Below are 24,874 nucleotides of genomic sequence, written 5' to 3' on the forward strand. Positions count from 1 at the left end.
CCTCCCACAAACATCCCCCCAGATGGCTGTGACACCCTCGCAGCCGGATATCACTTCCTACTTGATGGTGTCACAATGCCACTGAACTGAAGATAGGAGAGGAGCAGTGCAGGGAGAACTTTCCCTTCAAGACAACGCTGGACTCCATGGACTAGTATGGTTTTGTTTTGTTGTTTTTTTTATACAGGGACAAGTTTTAAGATGTAAACATTTTATTTTTGATAGTAAAGGTGGAGTTCCTCTTTAAGTTCACAGTGTCATTGTATGGGAAATAGAACAGAATGACTCCCTATGGAGGAGATACTTAGTGTTGGCCTCTCTCCATAGAATGACTCCCTATGGAGATACTGTGTTGGCCTCTCCATAGATTGACTCCCTATGGAGGAGATTCTTAGTGTTGGCCTCTCTCCATAGAATGACTCCCTATGGAGGAGATACTTAGTGTTGGCCTCTCTCTATAGAATGACTCCCTATGGAGGAGATACTTAGTGTTGGCCTCTCTCCATAGAATGACTCCCTATGGAGGAGATACTTAGTGTTGGCCTCTCTTCATAGAATGACTCCCTATGGAGGAGATACTTAGTGTTGGCCTCTCTCCATAGAATGACTCCCTATGGAGGAGATACTTAGTGTTGGCCTCTCTCCATAGAATTACTCCCTATGGAGATACTGTGTTGGCCTCTCCATAGATTGACTCCCTATGGAGGAGGTACTTAGTGTTGGCCTCTCTCTATAGAATGACTCCCTATGGAGGAGATACTTTAGTGTTGGCCTCTCTCCATAGAATGACTCCCTATGGAGGAGATACTTAGTGTTGGCCTCTCTCTATAGAATGACTCCCTATGGAGGAGATACTTAGTGTTGGCCTCTCTCTATAGAATGACTCCCTATGGAGGAGATACTTAGTGTTGGCCTCTCTTCATAGAATGACTCCCTATGGAGGAGATACTTAGTGTTGGCCTATCTCCATAGAATGACTCCCTATGGAGGAGATACTTAGTGTTGGCCTCTCTCCATAGAATGACTCCCTATGGAGGAGATACTTAGTGTTGGCCTCTCTCTATAGAATGACTCCCTATGGAGGAGATACTTAGTGTTGGCCTCTCTTCATAGAATGACTCCCTATGGAGGAGATTCTTGGTTTTGGCCTCTCTCCATAGATTGACTAACCTATGGAGGAGATACTTAGTGTTGGCCTCTCTCCATAGAATGACTCCCTATGGAGATACTGTGTTGGCCTCTCCATAGATTGACTCCCTATGGAGGAGGTACTTAGTGTTGGCCTCTCTCCATAGAATGACTCCCTATGGAGGAGATTCTTAGTGTTGGCCTCTCTCTATAGAATGACTCCCTATGGAGGAGATACTTTAGTGTTGGCCTCTCTCCATAGAATGACTCCCTATGGAGGAGATACTTAGTGTTGGCCTCTCTCTATAGAATGACTCCCTATGGAGGAGATACTTAGTGTTGGCCTCTCTCTATAGAATGACTCCCTATGGAGGAGATACTTAGTGTTGGCCTCTCTTCATAGAATGACTCCCTATGGAGGAGATACTTAGTGTTGGCCTCTCTCCATAGAATGACTCCCTATGGAGGAGATACTTAGTGTTGGCCTCTCTTCATAGAATGACTCCCTATGGAGGAGATACTTAGTGTTGGCCTCTCTCCATAGAATGACTCCCTATGGAGGAGATACTTAGTGTTGGCCTCTCTCCATAGAATGACTCCCTATGGAGGAGATACTTAGTGTTGGCCTCTCTCTATAGAATGACTCCCTATGGAGGAGATACTTAGTGTTGGCCTCTCTTCATAGAATGACTCCCTATGGAGGAGATTCTTGGTTTTGGCCTCTCTCCATAGATTGACTAACCTATGGAGGAGATACTTAGTGTTGGCCTCTCTTCATAGAATGACTCCCTATGGAGGAGATACTTAGTGTTGGCCTCTCTCCATAGATTGACTCCCTATGGAGGAAATACTTAGTGTTGGCCTCTCTCCATAGAATGACTCCCTATGAAGGAGATTCTTAGTGTTGGCCTCTCTCCATAGAATGACTCCCTATGGAGGAGATACTTAGTGTTGGCCTCTCCATAGAATGACTCCCTATGGAGGAGCTACTTAGTGTTGGCCTCTCTCCATAGAATGACTCCCTATGGAGGAGATACTTAGTGTTGGCCTCTCTCCATAGAATGACTCCCTATGGAGGAGATACTTAGTGTTGGCCTCTCTCCATAGAATGGCTCCCTATGGAGGAGATACTTAGTGTTGGCCTCTCTCCATAGAATGACTCCCTATGGAGGAGATACTTAGTGTTGGCCTCTCTCTATAGAATGACTCCCTATGGAGGAGATACTTAGTGTTGGCCTCTCTTCATAGAATGACTCCCTATGGAGGAGATTCTTGGTTTTGGCCTCTCTCCATAGATTGACTAACCTATGGAGGAGATACTTAGTGTTGGCCTCTCTTCATAGAATGACTCCCTATGGAGGAGATACTTAGTGTTGGCCTCTCTCCATAGATTGACTCCCTATGGAGGAAATACTTAGTGTTGGCCTCTCTCCATAGAATGACTCCCTATGAAGGAGATTCTTAGTGTTGGCCTCTCTCCATAGAATGACTCCCTATGGAGGAGATACTTAGTGTTGGCCTCTCCATAGAATGACTCCCTATGGAGGAGCTACTTAGTGTTGGCCTCTCTCCATAGAATGACTCCCTATGGAGGAGATACTTAGTGTTGGCCTCTCTCCATAGAATGACTCCCTATGGAGGAGATACTTAGTGTTGGCCTCTCTCCATAGAATGGCTCCCTATGGAGGAGATACTTAGTGTTGGCCTCTCTCCATAGCGCCTCTCACAGAACACTTGATGATATGATCTCTGATTTACTTTAATACTTCCATTTACAGGATGAGGAAATAAGAATCTGCCAGAAGAGGACTCGGCACAGTCTGAAGTGAGGATTTCCTGACAACGTGCGGCCTACCGGAGGAAGAGAATCTTAGAGCAATACGGATTCCGCTGACACTGCACAACATGAGCCTTTCCATCTTCTGAACAGAAACCTTCCAGACTGCGAGGAGATCAGATACAGGAGCCAAGCTGTGACAATGTACTCAGAGCCCAGAGGATACATTGTAACCATTTCTTATACTGAATATATGACTGGGGGGAAATGGCGAAATATCACTTGTTTGGAGCAAGGCTGAGCAACTCTGCATGGGTTCAATCAGCTGAATCTGGTTTGAAAATCAGAGAACCCGAGCTTACTAGCAAATCGCATTGAAGTCAATGGGGGGCAAATCTTGTACCTAAAGCGGACCTTCACCCTCTCACGGCACTCTCCTCCTCCCTGGTGCAAGGATTTTTGACATCCTAGGTTACAGCTGTTAAACACAAGGCCCCCGGACCGAATGCGGACCCCCAGGCCATTTCATGTGTCCCTCGAACCTGTCCTGCAGCTGCGGCACCCCCCTTGTCTCTGCCCCCACCTTGTCTCTGTAGTTGGCAGCAGAGAGGACAGAACTCCTTTGCCAGATCCTGCACTCCTCTCTGCAGCTGCAGAGCAGTAGAGAGGAGGGAAGATTTCCTCCTACAGATTCTGCACCTCTTTTGTGCAGCCGCACACCCCGTTGCCTTTGCCTCCCCTGGTCTCAGCATTCAGCAGACTCCGGAAGCTGACTCCAGCCCTCTTCTGTTCTTCAGACCCAGCACTTCTTCCCAGATCCACCCGCATCTTCTTCCTGGCAGCAGCACAAGGTATACACTCTGTATATCATGCTGTCCTGAACCCTGCATTCTGTATATCATGCTGTCCTTATACTTGCATTCTGTATATCATGCTGTCCTGAACCCTGCACTCTCTATATCATGCTGTCCTGAACCCTGCACTCTATGTATTACATACTTCTGAACCCTGCATTCTGTATATCATGCTGTCCTGATCCCTGCATTCTGTATATCATGCTGTCCCGATCCCTGCATTCTGTATATCATGCTGTTCTGAACCCTGCACTCTGTATATCATGCTGCCCTAAACCCTGCACTCTCTATAACATGCTGTCTTGAACCCTGCACTCGCTATATCATGCTGTCCTGATCCCTGCATTCTGTATATCATGCTGTCCTGAACCCTGCACTCTGTATATCATGCTGTTCTGAACCCTGCACTTTGTACATAATGCTGTCCTGAACCCTGCATTCTGTATATCATGCTGTCCTGAACCCTGCACTCTGTATATCATGCTGTTCTGAACCCTGCACTTTGTACATAATGCTGTCCTGAACCCTGCACTCTGTATATCATGCTGTTCTGAACCCTGCACTTTGTACATAATGCTGTCCTGATCCCTGCACTCTGTATATCATGCTGTTCTGAACCCTGCACTTTGTACATAATGCTGTCCTGAACCCTGCATTCTGTATATCATGCTGCCCTGAACCCTGCACTCTGTATATCATGCTGTCCTTAACCCTGCACTCTCTGTTTTATTTATTTAACAATGCCCTTTAAAACCTTCCCACTGTGCTATTTGGCTACATTCACCCTATGATGTGGCATGCTCCTCTGTGGGAATGGGGGGTGTGGGAGTTCCTGTATCTATTCTCTGAAAAAAACGCCCTGGATAAATCAAAGGTTAGGCATACACCAATTAGGCCTATTATCCCTGATCAAAGTTGTCCTGCTGCTGGCCAATTTTACACTGCTCTATCCTCCGCAGTATTTTGATTCTTGTAGTAAAGCTCCATCTTTAATTCTTTGTCTCTAGCAAATTTGGGCCTATCCATGCTCAGCATAACTGTGATGTCACTCCTGTATAATATATCTTATATCTGGAGAGCGGTGATGTCACTCTGTATAATATATCTTATACCTGGAGAGTGGTGATGTCACTCTGTATAATATATCTTATATCTGGAGAGCGGTGATGTCACTCCTGTATAATATATCTTATATCTGGAGAGCGGTGATGTCACTCTGTATAATATATCTTATATCTGGAGAGCGGTGATGTCACTCCTGTATAATATATCTTATATCTGGAGAGCGGTGATGTCACTCCTGTATAATATATCTTATATCTGGAGAGCGGTGATGTCACTCCTGTATAATATATCTTATATCTGGAGGGAGGTGATGTCACTCTGTATAATATATCTTATATCTGGAGAGCAGTGATGTCACTCTGTATAATATATCTTATATCTGGAGAGCGGTGATGTCACTCTGTATAATATATCTTATATCTGGAGAGCGGTGATGTCACTCCTGTATAATATATCTTATATCTGGAGAGTGGTGATGTCACTCTGTATAATATATCTTATATCTGGAGAGCGGTGATGTCACTCTGTATAATATATCTTATATCTGGAGAGCGGTGATGTCACTCCTGTATAATATATCTTATATCTGGAGAGCGGTGATGTCACTCCTGTATAATATATCTTATATCTGGAGAGCGGTGATGTCACTCTGTATAATATATCTTATACCTGGAGAGCGGTGATGTCACTCTGTATAATATATCTTATATCTGGAGAGCGGTGATGTCACTCCTGTATAATATATCTTATATCTGGAGAGCGGTGATGTCACTCCTGTATAATATATCTTATATCTGGAGGGAGGTGATGTCACTCTGTATAATATATCTTATATCTGGAGAGCGGTGATGTCACTCCTGTATAATATATCTTATATCTGGAGAGCGGTGATGTCACTCTGTATAATATATCTTATACCTGGAGAGCGGTGATGTCACTCTGTATAATATATCTTATATCTGGAGAGTGGTGATGTCATTCTGTATAATATATCTTATATCTGGAGAGCGGTGATGTCACTCTGTATAATATATCTTATATCTGGAGAGCGGTGATGTCACTCTGTATAATATATCTTATATCTGGAGAGTGGTGATGTCACTCTGTATAATATATCTTATATCTGGAGAGCGGTGATGTCATTCTGTATAATATATCTTATATCTGGAGAGCGGTGATGTCACTCTGTATAATATATCTTATATCTGGAGAGTGGTGATGTCATTCTGTATAATATATCTTATATCGGGAGAGCAGTGATGTCACTCTCTATAATATATCTTATATCTGGAGAGCGGTGATGTCACTCTCTATAATATATCTTATATCTGGAGAGCGGTGATGTCACTCCTGTATAATATATCTTATATCTGGAGAGCGGTGATGTCACTCTGTATAATATATCTTATATCTGGAGAGCGGTGATGTCACTCTGTATAATATATCTTATATCTGGAGAGCGGTGATGTCACTCTCTATAATATATTTTATATCTGGAGAGTGGTGATGTCACTCTGTATAATATATCTTATATCTGGAGAGCAGTGATGTCACTCCTGTATAATATATTTTATATCTGGAGAGCGGTGATGTCACTCTGTATAATATATCTTATATCTGGAGAGCGGTGATGTCACTCTGTATAATATATCTTATATCTGGAGAGCGGTGATGTCACTCCTGTATAATATATCTTATATCTGGAGAGCGGTGATGTCACTTCTGTATAATATATCTTATATCTGGAGAGCGGTGATGTCACTCTGTATAATATATCTTATATCTGGAGAGCGGTGATGTCACTCTGTATAATATATCTTATATCTGGAGAGCGGTGATGTCACTCTGTATAATATATCTTATATCTGGAGAGCGGTGATGTCACTCCTGTATAATATATCTTATATCTGGAGAGCGGTGATGTCACTCCTGTATAATATATCTTATATCTGGAGAGCGGTGATGTCACTCTGTATAATATATTGTAGCACCACCCCCGCAGGAGCTGCTGATTATATTATTGGGTCTACACCCTGCCTAACAACCCAATCAAATTGGCTCGATCCCTCCTCAGGCACAACTGACCCAGAATAGGACTGGACTATCAAATAGATACACAGGTTGGAATACAATACTTCACTATGCAACAATACCTTGTTACATTCTTGAATAGTAGTCCTTCTGGGTGACACAATGGAACAACGCACAAGATTGTAATTAACCAAACTTAGTTTACTATATATCAAATTGAATAGGGGAGATACAATACAATACAATACAAGTCCATAAAAGGTTATTTAAAACAGCTTTAAAAAGGTAAAAGAATACCCCCACACTCCTCCTGCATTAAGGCTAGACACAGTACCAGGTAGGTGGGCCTATCTGAGTCCCTCCCCCAGAGTTCTCTTCTTTCTTGTTGATCTTCGCTAGCAAGGTTATTGAATAGAGCTCATTTGTAATCCAGATTAGGAATAAAGATCAAGAGAGAGAAAACAACGAGCTGTTAGTTGTCACCGCAGGGTGTCTGCGTAACTGAGCAATAACTTCTGCGAGAGAGATAAGCCTCTGGCGACTCCTTTACAGACCTTATTGTTTGTCTATGAGTCTCCTGAGAGAGTATGGTGATAAACCCCGGGGTTTTATCACCTCCTGCTGCGCTACCGCTATCTGTAGATAAAACTGTCTCTTCAGCAGATAAAGTCAGTTATTGGGCATGTGCCCTCTCACCAACAGAAGTTTCTCCTTCGCGCGCTTCCACTGCGGTCTCAGTCCTTTGGCTATATGCCAGCCGCGCGGGGTCCTTCTGGCGGATGACTTCCGGTCTCGGCAAACAGCAGTATGACCTCCAGGAATGTGCCTCGTGCTTGAGATGGGACGGTTCCACGTCGTCCCTCCAGGCTAAAAGGCTCTGGCCCAATATCCAGTGTCAGTCCTTCACTCTCGCTCGCTGGTTCCTCAGAGTCCAGCGCAGAAAGGCCCCCCTTCGCGCGCTTCTCTCTTCCTTTAAATAACCTCCCCCATAGTGCCGTGCGGTGCAGCCGTGCACCCTGGATCTTGCAAAGCAGCCTGGGAGATGTAGTTTCTTCATCTTGTGAAAAGGAAGTCACAGCCTGGGAAATTCCATGCAGCTACCACTAGAGGGAGCCTAGTTCCTGGATCTTGCAAAGCAGCCTGGGAGATGTAGTTTCTTCATCTTGTGAAAAGGAAGTCACAGCCCAGGAAATTCCATGCAGCTACCACTAGAGGGAGCCTAGTTCCTTCCCACATATCAAACAGTGTCTTTAGGCATGTTTAACCCCGCTACACACTCCCCCCACTTGAGAAACTTTGGTCCCCAAAGAGGTCAACAGTATGTACCCTAGTGCATAGGTTGGCATTATACAACAAAAACATTAACATTTTGCTGAAATAAGTCAATCTGAATATATCCAATTTTGTATTCTAATAGCAGTGCAACAGTAAAACGATAAAGTGCAATTAATAAGCAAATAAGTGATTTCTACAATGTTAATATAGTGCTAATTTCTAGTGCTTTTATATAGTGCTCCTTTAAAAAGCACATGTGCCTTTGCAATTTCTTAAACACTTACATCTTAAAGTTTGTGTTGAAAAAAAAACATCAAAAGGTGAGAAAGAAAAAAAAACATATAGTAAGGTCAGAGCAACAAAATGTGCGCAAACATTAACTCACAAAGTAAACCAAATTGTGAACCTCAAAAACTGTGCTTATTATAATGGCCAAACCCAATATCCTTATGTACAAACTTAAATGCAAACGTTTTCTACTTCAATACTTTGTTCTCATGATCTCTCACAGACCCCCCAAAACTTGGGTGGCTTGTACAGTTGTGCCTGGGGGTGAGCTAGGGTTGTCCCCCACCAAATCTACAGTGGAGGAACTAGGCTGGTCAGGAGACCTTTTGGAGATAAAAACAGCTTCTTCCGAACATTCACCCAATTGATCATAGGTCAGTCTCTTAGGTGGGTGAATGACTCTCCTTTCCCTCTGTTCCCGTGGAGGCATGCTCTCAGAGGTACTAGGATCAGGCACTTCTGAGGATTCTTCCATGTCCCCCTCCTCATGTTCCAACACAGAGGCACCTGATGGTTCAAGAGAGGTCAGTTCTTCTTCAGAGAAGGGTGCAACCTCCTCCTCAGGATCTTCATCCTCAGCTGCTTCTTCTGGAAGCATATGAAAGGGTATGAATTCAGGGGCTTCTGCCCGAAGGGCTCCTCTATCAGCCAAGTCAGACGAAGACAGGGAGGCAGGTGTGGGTTCTGGCAACTGAGATGACCACAACCAGTCGGGTACCTCCTCTTCATCTTCCAAATCTTCAGATGGAGAACTTCCCTCTCCCTCATCTGGGAGCATCGTCTGAGATCTGGTAACTGGTCTGGACCGGCGAGAAGTCGAAGGGGCCGCTGACAAGTCTTCCACAGGGGGCATACGAACCGCTTCAGAGAGAGGCAGCAAATGGTTCCGATGCCAAGCCTTCAATGGACCCACACTTCCCTCAGGCCGAATTTGGTACACAGGAAGGTTTGGCAGTTGCTTACAGATAACATAAGGTTGGGACTTCCAGCGGTCTGCCAACTTGTGTTTTCCCGGGACACCCAAGTTTCTCAACAAAACCCTGTCCCCTGGTTGCAGGTCATGGATCCGAACTTTTAGGTCGAAATTTTTTTTATTCCGCAGTCCACGTTGATCAGATGTGGCCTGAGCCTTGTCATAGGCCGCTTTCAGACTCTTCCGCAGTCGGTCCACATATCCTCTATGCGATGCTGAAGAGGTATGATCAGGCGAAATGCCAAAGGCCAAATCCACTGGCAACCGAGCCTCCCTTCCAAACATCAGCCGATAAGGGGAATATCCAGTAGCATCACTGACAGTGCTGTTGTAGGCATGCACAATGGCAGCTACGTGCCTGCCCCAATGCTGTTTCTTCTCTGAGCTCAAAGTCCCCAACATATCCAAAAGAGTCCTGTTAAATCGTTCAGGCTGGGCATCCCCCTGTGGATGGTAGGGAGTGGTTCTAGTCTTTTGAATGCCTAACATATCTAACAGTCTCTTGATCAGTCTGCTTTCAAAGTCCCTTCCCTGATCAGAATGGAGGCGCTGTGGTAACCCATAATGTACAAAGAACTTCTCTACAAGAACTTTGGCTACCGTTGAGGCCTTCTGATCCCTTGTTGGGAATGCTTGAGCATATCTGGTAAAATGGTCTGTTACCACAAGGACATTCCCCTGGCCACTCAGATCAGGCTCTAAGCAAAGGAAATCAATGCACACCAGCTCCATGGGTCCCTGACTTTGTAGATGGCCCATTGGGGCTGCTTGACGTGGCAGAGTCTTCCTCTGTATACACCGGACACAAGAATGACAGTATCCTTCAACTTCGGCCCTCATACAAGGCCAGTAGAACCTGTCCCTGACAAGCTGAAAGGTTCTTTCGGACCCCAGATGGCCATGATTATCATGAAGAGCGGCCAGAACTCCCTCTCTGTATTTAGCTGGTAAGAACAGTTGCCACTTCTCCTCCAGATCTTCAGATGGACCTCTCCGGTAGGCCACTCCTTCTCTGATCTGTAACCGGGTCCACTCTCTATGCAACAGACGGGCCCCCTGAGGGGAGTCAGTTAGAAGCAACTCAGGGCTCTGGATCTCCAGGGCTTCCAAGAGAAGTTTTCCCAAAGGGTCTTCCAACTGCTCCTTCCGCAAGTCCCTTTTGGACAGCCGGGGCAAACCCTCCCCTTCAACTTGGGTCACCTGGCAGTAGCATTTGGGTACTCCGATAGCCGAAACCCCAATCTCTTCTGCTCTTGACCCTCCTCGGGATCTAAATTCAGTTCCCTGATATAGGGCACGCACCCCTTCTGGAGCCGAATGAGTCCATTCTTCCGCAGGTTCCTGTGGAACATGCAACCTTCTGGATAGGGCATCTGCATCCCTATTTCCGATTCCTGGCCGATACTTCAGGCTAAAATTGAAGCTAGAGAGGGCAGCCAACCATCGATGTCCTGTTGCATCCAGCTTGGCCGTAGTCAACAGATAGGTGAGGGGATTATTATCTGTCTTGACAATGAATTCAGCTCCGTACAGGTAGTCTTTCAATTTGTCAACCACTGCCCACTTCAAGGCCAAGAATTCAAGTTTGTGAGTAGGATAATTCCTTTCAGCAGGCAGTAGGCTTCTGCTCACATAGGCAACAGGTCGCAGATGACCCTCATGCTCCTGATAAAGTACCCCCCCCAGCCCATCTCGGCTGGCATCAACATGCAGTTCATATGGTTTTGTGGGGTCCGCATAGGCCAACACAGGGGCAGTGGTTAGGGTTTCCTTCAGCTGGACAAAGGCCCCTTCGCATTCCGGGGTCCACTGATCCTGGATGGATTCCTTAGCCTTCCGGGGGCCCATGGTGGACTTCACCGGCTTTACCAACTTAGGGACATCATCTTCTTCATTCTTCAGGAGCTCATTTAGGGGTCGGGCAATCTGGGCGAACCCCTCCACAAACCTCCTGTAATAGGAGCAAAAGCCCAAAAATGACCGGAGTTCGGTCACATTTGTGGGTCTGGGCCAGGAAGCAACAGCATCCAGCTTGTCCGGGTCAGTGGCCACCCCTTCTCCAGACACGATATGGCCCAGGTAATGGACCGAGGACTGATAGAATTGGCACTTCTCAGGAGAAAGTTTCAGACCTTCTTCATGTAGCCTCTTCAAGACCTTTTCCAACCTCTCCTCGTGTTCTTCCAAAGTTCTGCCAAACACGATAACATCATCCAAGTATACCAGTACCTCTATCAAGTTCATATCTCCAACGGTCCTTTCCATCAGCCTCTGGAAGGTAGCAGGGGCCCCGGACAACCCCTGAGGCATGCGATTGAACTCAAAGAACCCAACAGGGGTGATGAAGGCTGTTTTCTCCCGATCTTCAGGGTGCATGGGGATCTGATAATACCCACTCTTTAAGTCCATCACACTGAACCACTTCGCCCCTGACAGACTCTGTAGGGCATCTTCGATTCGAGGAGTGGTATACTGGTCTGGGATGGTTCTTCTGTTCAGCGTTCGGTAGTCGATACAAAGCCTCAAAGATCCATTTTTCTTCCGGACTACCACTATCGGGGAAGCATACGGGCTCCTGGATTCTCGGATAATCCCGATCTTTTTGAGCTCTGCCAGCTGTTGACGTAGATCTTCTAAGTCACCTAAGGGGACTCGCCGGACTCTCTCCCTGAAAGGCTTGTCCTCACTCAGGCGGATCTTATGAGTGGCGCTCCTGGCACATCCCACGTCAAACTCGTCCTTAGAGAATATTTCCCTCCATCGAGCAAGTTGTGCCTTGGCCCTCTTCACCCATTCCGGCGGGAGGGCAGCGCTTCCAGAGCAGAGCTCCTCTATAACCGCTTCACCCTGTTCCTTTTCTTTGAAATCAATGGGGGCAACTGGGGTAGCCGGGTTGACTTGGCCCAGGAGCACTCTGGCCGGTACCTTCACTGGTGTAATAGAGGTGTTTCTGACACTCACTAAAACCCTTCCACGGTTTTCCTGTAACACCTTCAAAGGGATCACCTCAGGGATCACTTCTATCCCTCTCTGTCTCTCCTTTTGACCTGATTCAAAGATAATGAAGGGACCCGGCTGTTGCCATGTGAGTTTAACAGAAGCCTTAAAACAGGCCACCTCTCCTGGCTGTAAGACCTTTTCTGCTCTATCCAGCTTCCAGAGTCGTCCAACTCCTTCTGCGGGGGTCTCTTGCTCCAACACTAATCGTTGGTAGGCCTGCCGTAGCATGGGATGGATCCTTGGCGCCTGAGCATCTTGTCCCTGGACCAGTTGTATCAGAAGGCGCCTTACCAGGTCAGTGTTTGTTCCTACGATGAGAGAGCTTTTGTTGGCCCCTGGTGGACGAGGACAGACCACCGCTAAGGTGTCGAAGGTTTCCGCTTCACCAGCCACTGATGGATCAAAGGTCAACTTGATTGGCAGATACCCGTCATAGGGAAAACTTTGGGTCCCAATACCCCATATCTCCAGATCTTCCAACTTCTGCAAAGGTAGATGGGTAAGATATTTATCATAGAAGTCTCTATACAAAAGAGTCACCTGGGCCCCTGTGTCAAGGAGGGCTCTTGTGTAAATTCCTTCCACCTGAACCGAGACCACTGGGGAGGGCCCGACCAAGTTAGTTGGGAATTCTCTTGATGTAGCCTTGTTATCTGATTCAGTTCTCTGTACCCTGGCCCTCTTCTCCTTTTTCTTCCTTGATCTAGGCCCCCGCCGAATCCGGTGTGCATTGACTTTCCTTCCCTCAGTAACCCGGAGTCTAGAACTGGGGGTGTTATATTTGGGTCTGACCCCCTGACTCAGTTTCCCTGATCCTGCACCACTTCTGGAGTCCCTTAAGACTGGCGGACACCCGGTTGACTCCTTCACCGGTGTCCTCTGAAGTTTCCCGCTGGCTCGCGAGGTTTCGCGGCAGCATTTCCTGAGCTGGGACATACCCTTCTAACATGCCCAACTCCCCCGCAGTTGAAACAAGTTAACAATCTTGCAGGCCGTGGCTCTGGATCTGTGCTGAGACTAACAGGTTCATCTGGCCTCTCCGATATACTCCCCTTGGGTAGAGTGGATACCTGACCAGTCAGGATGGACACCATTTCTATCAACTGAGACACTTGGGTCTTTAGGAGTTCAACTTGAGAGTCACCCTCTTCCACACTTATCACTCCAACCCGGGCAGTTGAGTCAAACTGCCGACTTTTCTTCTTGTTGTCCAACATGACCTCTTCCTCTCTGACCATTCGAATCAGATCGGGGTATTCTAGAATGCCGCCATCTCGACGAGTTCGTAACAGTATGGCAATGGGATCTAAAGGTTGAGCCCCTTTCAGAACCTGTCGTGCACGAGTCTCATCTATTTTCCGGGGGTCTATTCCTTTCTTTAACAGAATCTGGTGGATAATCCTATCCAGACGTTTAATGAATTCGGACAACTTCTCCCCCTCTTCTTGATAACAGTGGTCCAACTGGTAGAGAAGTTCAGCCGCGTTCTCCGTCCGACCAAACACATCTTGCAGAATGTCCAAATAATCCTGTGCAGTGCAGTTCTTCTTGCTAAGCTTTAGATTACGTACAGCCTCTAATGCAGGTCCCCTTAAACTCTCTGTGATCCTCTGCTTCTTGTGCTGTTCTGGTACCTCCCATTCCTCCAAAGCCTGAGTGGCGGTATCTAGCCACTCTTCGAACCCATCTTCTGCTGAAGGCACAGGCTGTTTCCCAGAGAATGTCCGGAGCTTCCTATATCCAGTCATCAGATAGCTCGAGGAGTCCCTGCTACATTTTGCCACAATCTCCCCAAGAACAGCACACAGTTCTGAGCTAAAAGTCGACAAAGGTGGTGACTCAGGATGCCCTTCTTGGACACCTTTTTCTTGGCTGGATACCCCAGGGGTGGTGGATGAGGGACCCGCAGTAGGAACTCCTGGATGTATCAGGAAAAGTTCTGTTTGGTCAATAGTTTTTACACTGTTTCCATTGAAATAATCAGGGACCCCTTTCCTCCACTCACACAGTGCATACGTGTGTGGGGCAGTGGTGTCAGTTTTTATGTCAATCACCCAGAATTTCCTGTCTGTGGATAGTGCCCTTAAAACAGGGAGGAGCTTTTCTTCAGTCCAGGCTTCTCCCTTGATTTCAACCACCAGGCCATTTTCCACTATGACATTCTCTTCCTTGCACCACTCAGCAGCAGCGACAGGATCCATTTCTGCGTGGGAGGGGATTCTGGGGCTGAGAGGGTTGTGTTGCAGGACTGTAGAAATCCCGGGCGAGCCCCCACGTGTAGCACCACCCCCGCAGGAGCTGCTGATTATATTATTGGGTCTACACCCTGCCTAACAACCCAATCAAATTGGCTCGATCCCTCCTCAGGCACAACTGACCCAGAATAGGACTGGACTATCAAATAGATACACAGGTTGGAATACAATACTTCACTATGCAACAATACCTTGTTACCTTCTTGAATAGTAGTCCTTCTGGGTGACACAATGGAACAACGCACAAGATTGTAATTAACCAAACTTAGTTTACTATATATCAAATTGAATAGGGGAGATACAATACAATACAATACAAGTCCATAAAAGGTTATTTAAAACAGCTTTAAAAAGGTAAAAGAATACCCCCACACTCCTCCTGCATTAAGGCTAGACACAGTACCAGGTAGGTGGGCCTATCTGAGTCCCTCCCCCAGAGTTCTCTTCTTTCTTGTTGATCTTCGCTAGCAAGGTTATTGAATAGAGCTCATTTGTAATCCAGATTAGGAATAAAGATCAAGAGAGAGAAAACAACGAGCTGTTAGTTGTCACCGCAGGGTGTCTGCGTAACTGAGCAATAACTTCTGCGAGAGAGATAAGCCTCTGGCGACTCCTTTACAGACCTTATTGTTTGTCTATGAGTCTCCTGAGAGAGTATGGTGATAAACCCCGGGGTTTTATCACCTCCTGCTGCGCTACCGCTATCTGTAGATAAAACTGTCTCTTCAGCAGATAAAGTCAGTTATTGGGCATGTGCCCTCTCACCAACAGAAGTTTCTCCTTCGCGCGCTTCCACTGCGGTCTCAGTCCTTTGGCTATATGCCAGCCGCGCGGGGTCCTTCTGGCGGATGACTTCCGGTCTCGGCAAACAGCAGTATGACCTCCAGGAATGTGCCTCGTGCTTGAGATGGGACGGTTCCACGTCGTCCCTCCAGGCCCTCCAGGCTAAAAGGCTCTGGCCCAATATCCAGTGTCAGTCCTTCACTCTCGCTCGCTGGTTCCTCAGAGTCCAGCGCAGAAAGGCCCCCCTTCGCGCGCTTCTCTCTTCCTTTAAATAACCTCCCCCATAGTGCCGTGCGGTGCAGCCGTGCACCCTGGATCTTGCAAAGCAGCCTGGGAGATGTAGTTTCTTCATCTTGTGAAAAGGAAGTCACAGCCTGGGAAATTCCATGCAGCTACCACTAGAGGGAGCCTAGTTCCTGGATCTTGCAAAGCAGCCTGGGAGATGTAGTTTCTTCATCTTGTGAAAAGGAAGTCACAGCCCAGGAAATTCCATGCAGCTACCACTAGAGGGAGCCTAGTTCCTTCCCACATATCAAACAGTGTCTTTAGGCATGTTTAACCCCGCTACAATATCTTATATCTGGAGAGCGGTGATGTCACTCCTGTATAATATATCTTATATCTGGAGAGCGGTGATGTCACTCTGTATAATATATCTTTTATCTGGAGAGCGGTGATGTCACTCTGTATAATATATCTTATATCTGGAGAGCGGTGATGTCACTCCTGTATAATATATCTTATATCTGGAGAGCGGTGATGTCACTCTGTATAATATATCTTATATCTGGAGAGCGGTGATGTCACTCTGTATAATATATCTTATATCTGGAGAGCGGTGATGTCACTCCTGTATAATATATCTTATATCTGGAGAGCGGTGATGTCACTCCTGTATAATATATCTTATATCTGGAGAGCGGTGATGTCACTCTGTATAATATATCTTATATCTGGAGAGCGGTGATGTCACTCTGTATAATATAACATTTGCTTTTTATATTGTCAGCATTGATCAGTAGATTGAACTCACCGTAACACAGGAGGGAGGCGAGTAGGAGGGCGAGGGGTGACAGGGCTCTCTGAAGGGTCATAGTGCTCCTGAGTCAGCCGTCCACACACCTGAAGATCAGAAATATTATTAGACGACAACCAATATTCATAACCCAGGAGCCCCCCCTCCCCCTTCCGCAGGGACATTCATTCATTGCCGATAACACAGGAATAATAATAAACATAAAACAATCGGCTCCATGAAGAACGCACAAAAGGAATAACAACTCCTCCGCATGCCAAGGATTTCCACCGGCACCGGACCCCCCAGAGGGCCCAATATAAATGTATTCCAAACGATTCAACCTTTCAAACTCCATCCTAAATGGATAATAGGAGATACATTGGGCTCAATTCATGAAGCTTCACACAAGGATAAAGATCTTTATTTTCAGTCACGTGACTGCAATTTTCTAATCCCATTGGCTTTAAATATCCGTTACCTTTTTGAATGGAACTCAAGGCTTCTTAATGTCTATAATATAAAATCATCAATATACAGCTATTTAAGATACTAATTGTGTGTAAAATGTTATTAGAACAGAATGGGAAGTAGGGGTTCTCACCATCCCTGTGTTGATTTCCCCTGTGCTGAGTTACCTGGTTTTTACACCTGCTGTGCCCATTATAAGGGGTTCCCACCATCCTTGTTGCATTTGTAATAAAACTTACATTATGGAGAATATAAGAGAAGGATCTGTAACCCAAACTCCCAGGTAGCCTTGAACAGATCTGGGAATAATAGCAGGGAGGTATCGCCACTGCAGCCTGCTGGAGACATAAGCAACCAGTGGGGTGCCCCCAGCCAGTTTCCATCTACAACCAACAACCTAAATATATTTGGGTGGAAACTGTAACCTTTGAAGGTAGCGCTCTCAGCAGTAAATAGATTGTATCTGTTCCTAGCTTTGTCCTGGCGTCAATGATTGTGTATAAAATGTCAGATCCAATTTTAGATGCTGTGCGATGCCCCCCATCACACCCCTCCTTATTCTATTATTTTCCTGCAGAATAACAGATGTCCTTCCCATTGTTCCTCCACATCTGCAGATCAGCGACACAGGGTTTAATCACGGCATGCATTGTCTATGTCCAGCGTGAATAGTACTTGGTAAATTGCCACCACCAGCTGTCTATGGGGACCTCCCTCCATGTAACTAATAATAACGCAGAGCAAGCATATAACCTCCGAACCATCGCAGTGCCATCACCTAGACCAGCATCTTCATATCTACAGAGGATTCATACACTATAAGGCCAAATATCATTGTTATGTAACGGTATCAGCCAAATGATCAGACCAGTGTTGATGTGCAATTTCTACTTTACTTAACAATGTGGAACGTAGATTACACAGGAGATCATGTGGACAGGGGTTTGCAGTACAAAACAGCAATATGAGGAACGGAAAAACATTCATAAAACATGTGAAAACAATTCTATTGCAGTTCTAGTAATGGCCACTAGATGGCAGCAGAGTGCTCTGAGTTCAGTTTACTGATAGGCTAAAGAGCTGAAGATTCTCACGTGTTCCAAGAGATTAATCGTTCATTCAGCAGACTGTGAGCTGAGGGAATTTCCTGCTGGCACAGACTTCACACAGGAGCTGCTGATGCTGACTTTGGTCAGGAGGCTCTGGGGGCCGTAGATAGGACCAACCCACTGCTTGGACAGCTTCTCCACATGGATTGTAACAAGAGTCCTCTCCAGTGACTGGGGCTTGGATAGATGCTGCGTGCTCTTGTGCTCACTGCTGGTGGCCCACACACCAGACTGATCAGATGAGGACCCAGCACCTGGGGACAGCTCACTTGCCCAGTCACTGCTGTCCTATCAGGCAGGATCTCTCTGAGCACAGGAAGCTGGGCGGAGCTGGCATTTATACTCCCTGGGCGTGTCCTGGAACTCAGGGGATGCTGGGAGCCCAGAGGATTGTGGGGAATCGAGTTAAAGGGACTTGCACCTACATCTGGATAAAGGGGCATACCACTACACTATTATATAATACACTATATGGACAAGCAAATGTGGACATCTCTCCAAGTGATGGAGTTCAGGTGTCTCCAGTGAAGGGTCCTGGTAATACTCCATCATAGTAAGACATTGAAAACAATTGTGCTCTTCCAACCTTGTGGTAACAGTTTGGTGAAGAGCCTTTTCTGTTCTAGCATGATTGTGCCCCCCAATGTACAAAGCCAGCTCCATAAAGATATGCTGTGGCCCATTTGGTGTAAAGGAACTCGAGTGTCCTACACAGAGCCCTGACCTCAACCCTACTGAACATCTTTAGGATGAATTGGAAAACCAATCGTGAGCCAGGTCTTTTTTCCTGGAACCCAACGTGAGGCCCAACGCTTGAGCCAGGTTCTCTCACCCAACATCAGTACCTGACCCCACAAATGGGCACAAATTCCCACAGACACCCTTCAACATCTTGTGGAAAGTCTTCCTAGAAGAGTGGAGGGGGAAGGCTAATGTGAAATATATTTCTGGGAACTTTCCACAAGGTTGGAAGCACACTGTCGTCTATATTCTTTGTATATTTTAGTATTAATAGTACCCTTCTTTGGAGACATTTGAACTCCTTAATTTGGAAGGGTGTCCATACTTCTGGCCATAAAGTGTATTATAAACAATCTCTATCTGAAATCCTCAGGTATGGTGCAGAAACGTTTTCACTCACAATGTCAATTATGAGGAAGATCACAAGTTTTGAACTCTGGTGCTACAGGAGGATCTTAAATATTAGCTGGATGGGCATAAAGAGGGGCTACAAATAGTCAAATAAGCAAATACACATCTGTTGGAAAGAATATTGATGAGAAAATGCAAATTTATTGGCCATATTGAATAAAATGTATCTGGAGAGGGGGGTTATGAAAAAAGGAGAAGAACATGGTGGATGGATGACATAAAGGAGGATATGGTGGATGGATGACATCTAGGAGGATATAGTGACTGGATGACATCTAGGAGGATATGGTGGATGGATGACATCTAGGAGGATATGGTGACTGGATGACATATAGGAGGATATGGTGGATGGATGACATCTAGGAGGATATGGTGGATGGATGACATCTAGGAGGATATGGTGGATGGATGACATCTAGGAGGATATGGTGACTGGATGACATATAGGAGGATATGGTGAAAGGGTGACATCTAGGAGGATATGGTGGATGGATGACATCTAGGAGGATATGGTGACTGGATGACATATAGGAGGATATGGTGAAAGGGTGACATATAGGAGGATATGGTGGATGGATGACATATAGGAGGATATGGTGGATGGATGACATATAGGAGGATATGATGGATGGATGACATATAGCAGGATATGGTGGATGGATGATATCTAGGAGGATATGGTGGATGGGTGATATCTAGGAGGATATGATGGATGGATGACATCTAGGAGGATATGGTGGATGGATGACATATAGGAGGATATGATGGATGGATGACATATAGCAGGATATGGTGGATGGATGATATCTAGGAGGATATGGTGACTGGATGACATATAGGAGGATATGGTGGATGGGTGACATCTAGAAGGACATGGTGGATGGATGACATCTAGGAGGATATGATGGATGGATGACAGCTAGGAGGATATGGTGACTGGATGACATATAGGAGGATATGGTGGATGGATGACATATAGGAGAATATGGTGGATGGATGGCATAAAGAAGAATATGGTGGATATGTGAAATCTAGAAGGATATGTTGAATGGAGGACATCTAGGACGATATGGTGGATGGGTGACATATAGGAAGACATGGTGAATAGATGATATCTAGAAGGATTTGGTGGATGGGTGACATCTAGGAGAACATGTTGGATGGAGGATAGCTAGGAGGATATGGTGGATGGATGACATCTAGGAGGATATGGTGGATGGATGACATCTAGGAGGATATGGTAGATGGGTGACATCTAGGAGGATATGGTGGATGGGTGACATCTAGGAGGATATGGTGGATGGGTGACATCTAGGAGGATATGGTGGATGGGTGACATCTAGGAGAACATTTTGGATGAAGGACATAAAGGAGGATATGGTGGCTGGATGACATCTAGGAGGATATGGTGGATGGAGGACATCTAGGAGGATATGGTGGATGGATGACATCTAGGAGGATATGGTGGATGGATGATATCTAGGAGGATATGGTGGATGGATGACATCTAGGAGGATATGATGGATGGATGACATCTAGGAGGATATGGTGGATGGAGGATATCTAGGAGGATATGGTGGGTGGATGACATAAAGGAGGATATGATGGATGGGTGACATCTAGGAGGATATGGTGGATGGATGACATCTAGGAGAATATGGTGAAAGGGTGACATCTAGGAGGATATGGTGGATGGGTGACATCTAGGAGAACATTTTGGATGAAGGACATAAAGGAGGATATGGTGGCTGGATGACATCTAGGAGGATATGGTGGATTGGTGTCATCTAGGAGGATATGGTGGATGGAGGATATCTAGGAGAATATGGTGGATGGATGACATAAAGGAGGATATGGTGGATGGGTGACATCTAGGAGAACATTTTGGATGAAGGACATAAAGGAGGATATGGTGGCTGGATGACATCTAGGAGGATATGGTGGATGGGTGACATCTAGGAGGATATGGTGGATGGATGACATCTAGGAGGATATGGTGGATGGATGACATCTAGGAGGATATGGTGGATGGATGACTTCTAGGAGGATATGGTGGATGGATGACATCTAGGAGGATATGGTGGATGGATGACATCTAGGAGGATATGGTGGATGGATGACATCTAGGAGGATATGGTGGATGGGTGACATATAGGAGGATATGGTGGATGGATGACATCTAGGAGGATATGGTGGATGGGTGACATCTAGGAGGATATGGTGGATGGATGACATCTAGGAGGATATGGTGGATGGATGACATCTAGGAGGATATGGTGGATGGATGACATCTAGGAGGATATGATGGATGGATGACATCTAGGAGGATATGGTGGATGGGTGACATCTAGGAGAACATTTTGGATGAAGGACATAAAGGAGGATATGGTGGATGGAGGACATCTAGGAGGATATGGTGGATGGATGACATCTAGGAGGATATGGTGGATGGATGACATGAAGGAGGATATGGTGGATGGAGGACATCTAGGAGGATATGGTGGATGGATGACATAAAGGAGGATATGGTGGATGGAGGACATCTAGGAGGATATGGTGGATGGGTGACATCTAGGAGAACATTTTGGATGAAGGACATAAAGGAGGATATGGTGGATGGATGACATCTAGGAGAACATGTTGGATTAAGGATATCTAGGAGGATATGGTGGATGGATGACATCTAGGAGGATATGGTGGATGGATGACATCTAGGAGGATATGGTGGATGGATGACATAAAGGAGGATATGGTGGATGGGTGACATCTAGGAGAACATTTTGGATGAAGGACATAAAGGAGGATATGGTGGATGGATGACATCTAGGAGAACATGTTGGATTAAGGATATCTAGGAGGATATGGTGGATGGATGACATCTAGGAGGATATGGTGGATGGGTGACATCTAGGAGGATATAGTGGATGGATGACATATGACATCTAGGAGGATATGGTGGATGGATGACATCTAGGAGAACATGTTGGATTAAGGATATCTAGGAGGATATGGTGGATGGGTGACATCTAGGAGGATATGGTGGATGGATGACATCTAGGAGGATATGGTGGATGGATGACATCTAGGAGGATATGGTGGATGGATGACATGAAGGAGGATATGGTGGATGGATGACATCTAGGAGGATATGGTGGATGGATGACATAAAGGAGGATATGGTGGATGGGTGACATCTAGGAGAACATTTTGGATGAAGGACATAAAGGAGGATATGGTGGATGGATGACATCTAGGAGAACATGTTGGATTAAGGATATCTAGGAGGATATGGTGGATGGGTGACATCTAGGAGGATATGGTGGATGGGTGACATCTAGGAGGATATGGTGGATGGGTTTAATCCTTCTACACTCCATCCACAAAGAGAAAACATATAGGCTATTTTACATATTTTATACCAGCATTTCTTCTCGTACAGATCTCTGAGGAGATCAAAATTCACAGAAATAAATTATGTACAGCAGTGATTTTAATAAAGATGTTACAGTTTTAAAACAGTCCTTGTCCCCTCCCTCAATGTAAACTGCAATGGCCCCCCTGAGGATCAGCCGCCTATCATTACGGATGAAGGATTTTCCTGCTTTGGCAGACATTTGGGAAAAAAAGTCAAAGAAGGAGAAATGGAAACTTTGTTCCCATTCCAAGATCTTTATAAACTCCAAACCGGTCTACAAGCTGGAAGATCTACTGCTGATTAGGATGAAAGATCCGAGGTTTCTAAGGAATCGTATATGTAACAATCCCTACAATCTCCTAAAACGAATATAATGAGAGGAGTACCCGAGCCATGCGTTATGTGTATCCATTCAGCCCGGCTCTGGTGCTAATATAGGAGATGCAATAAAATTGTAAAATGTACGGTACGGTCAGCTTAAGACATTTCCTGTCATTGATGATCATTTATTTGTGTATTTGTTCCAGCTCTACCCAACACAATGGTAAATTCGGGCCGGAGTCCCATCTGATATCTTTTGCTTGTTTTTAGTCTCTCAGAGGGAAGTCTACTGAAAACCAACACCGAGTACTCAGCATCTGCATTGGGATAAGTTGGGCTGCCCTGGGTTCGCTTCTATCAGGGTTCAGTGAGCTCCAAAAACACAATTCCCATTGAAATCAATGGGAGCCAAATCTGTCACATCAAAAACGCTTATTTTGTGGGCTAAAAATGGCATGGGGGAGGGGCATTGCCCTGGGCAGAGGCGTAACTAGAACCTTCAGGTCCACGGTGCAAGAAACCATGAAGGGCCCCCCGGACCCCTGGCCGGGGCCCTTCCCTTCAAGCCTGGGGCTCTTCCCACTGATCCTGGGGCCCTTTACTCTCGTTGTGGGGCCCTTTATTACGATCCCACAATGGGACCCTTTCACAAGTTCTGCAGTGGGCCCCATTCCTGCCAACTTGGGGCCTCCCCACGGTGGTGGTATGTCAGGGCCCGGTCGCAAGTGTGACCTTTGTGATCCTGGAAGTTCACCCACTGGTGTCAGTAGTTTTTATTGTTTGGTATTTTAATTGCATTATTTTTTATCATTTTATTTTATTTTTTACAATGTGACTGACTATGACTCTGTCCATTCAGAAAGGGAAGGAGCTGGTAAATTACATATTTACCGACCCCTTCCTGGTTCTCTATTGTGACACAACCCCTGCAGCAGCCGGCAGGAGAGGGGGACCAGGGGAGCACAGTGGGGGGGGGGGGGGGGACCAGGGGAGCACACAGGGGCCCAGAGACAGCAGAACACAAGTGAACTGGACAGGAGGAGTGGCGGGGGCAGCATACAGAGGAACCAATCTCCTCCATTTTCCTCCTGCAGCTACAGGGAGAAAAAGGAGGACAGTGATTTCTCTACATGCTGCCCCCCCCCCTCCAATCCAGGTGTACAGGGGAGCCACACAGGCCTGGAGCATGGGGCCCGGGTGCAATTGCAACCCCTGCAAACCCTGTAGTTACTCCCTTGGCCCTGGGGAATATGTACCAATGCAAAAACAAATCTTTTTAAAATGTAATTTGGGCAGGAGCTGTGATTTCTTAAAGCTTTGACATTTACAAAGGAAAAAAGTTTTTAAATTGCCAGCAAATGACATTTTACTGCCGGCTTCTTTAAAAAATAAAAAAAAAACCTCCAAAAGGTCCTCCAAAATACAAAGCAGGCCTCTAATCTGAGTATGCAGGTGGGCGTGCCCTCCTCCCACCTTCCATATCCATACCAGGTGTGCTGCTCTACCTGCGGGCATCCTGCCCGGGAATTGATTGGTGTCACTGATGGGCACAGTTTGGTGTCACTGATGGTCACTGATTGGTGTCACTGATGGGAATTGATTGGTGTCACTGATGGGCACTGTTTGGTGCCACTGATGGGAATTGTTTGGTGTCACTGATGGGCACTGTTTGGTGTCACTGATGGGCACTGTTTGGTGTCACTGATGGGAATTGATTGGTGTCACTGATGGGCACTGTTTGGGGTCACTGATGGGAATTGATTGGTGTCACTGATGGGCACTGTTTGGTGTCACTGATGGGAATTGATTGGTGTCACTGATGGGCACTGTTTGGTGTCACTGATGGGAATTGATTGGTGTCACTGATGGGAATTGATTGGTGTCACTGATGGGCACTGTTTGTTGTCACTGATATGCACTGTTTTTGCTTTACTGTAATCAGTGCCCTGATTACTTGTCCTG

At 46.0% G+C, this 24,874-nt stretch overlaps 1 protein-coding gene across 1 annotated transcript in view; it reads right to left on the reverse strand.

The window, feature by feature from the left end:
- The window catches only part of LOC309557162 (uncharacterized protein), a 46,518-nt gene that overhangs the window by 13,051 nt on the left and 8,593 nt on the right, over window positions 1-24,874 (reverse strand). The window contains exon 2 of the mRNA XM_082259819.1: window positions 16,463-16,551. Coding sequence (XP_082115945.1) covers window positions 16,463-16,523 — 61 coding nt within the window. The 5' untranslated portion in view covers window positions 16,524-16,551. The remainder of the gene's footprint in view (window positions 1-16,462; window positions 16,552-24,874) is intronic.

Source organism: Pelophylax lessonae (assembly GCF_965119305.1).
Source record: "Pelophylax lessonae genome assembly, chromosome: 5".
Classification (NCBI taxonomy): domain Eukaryota; kingdom Metazoa; phylum Chordata; class Amphibia; order Anura; family Ranidae; genus Pelophylax; species Pelophylax lessonae.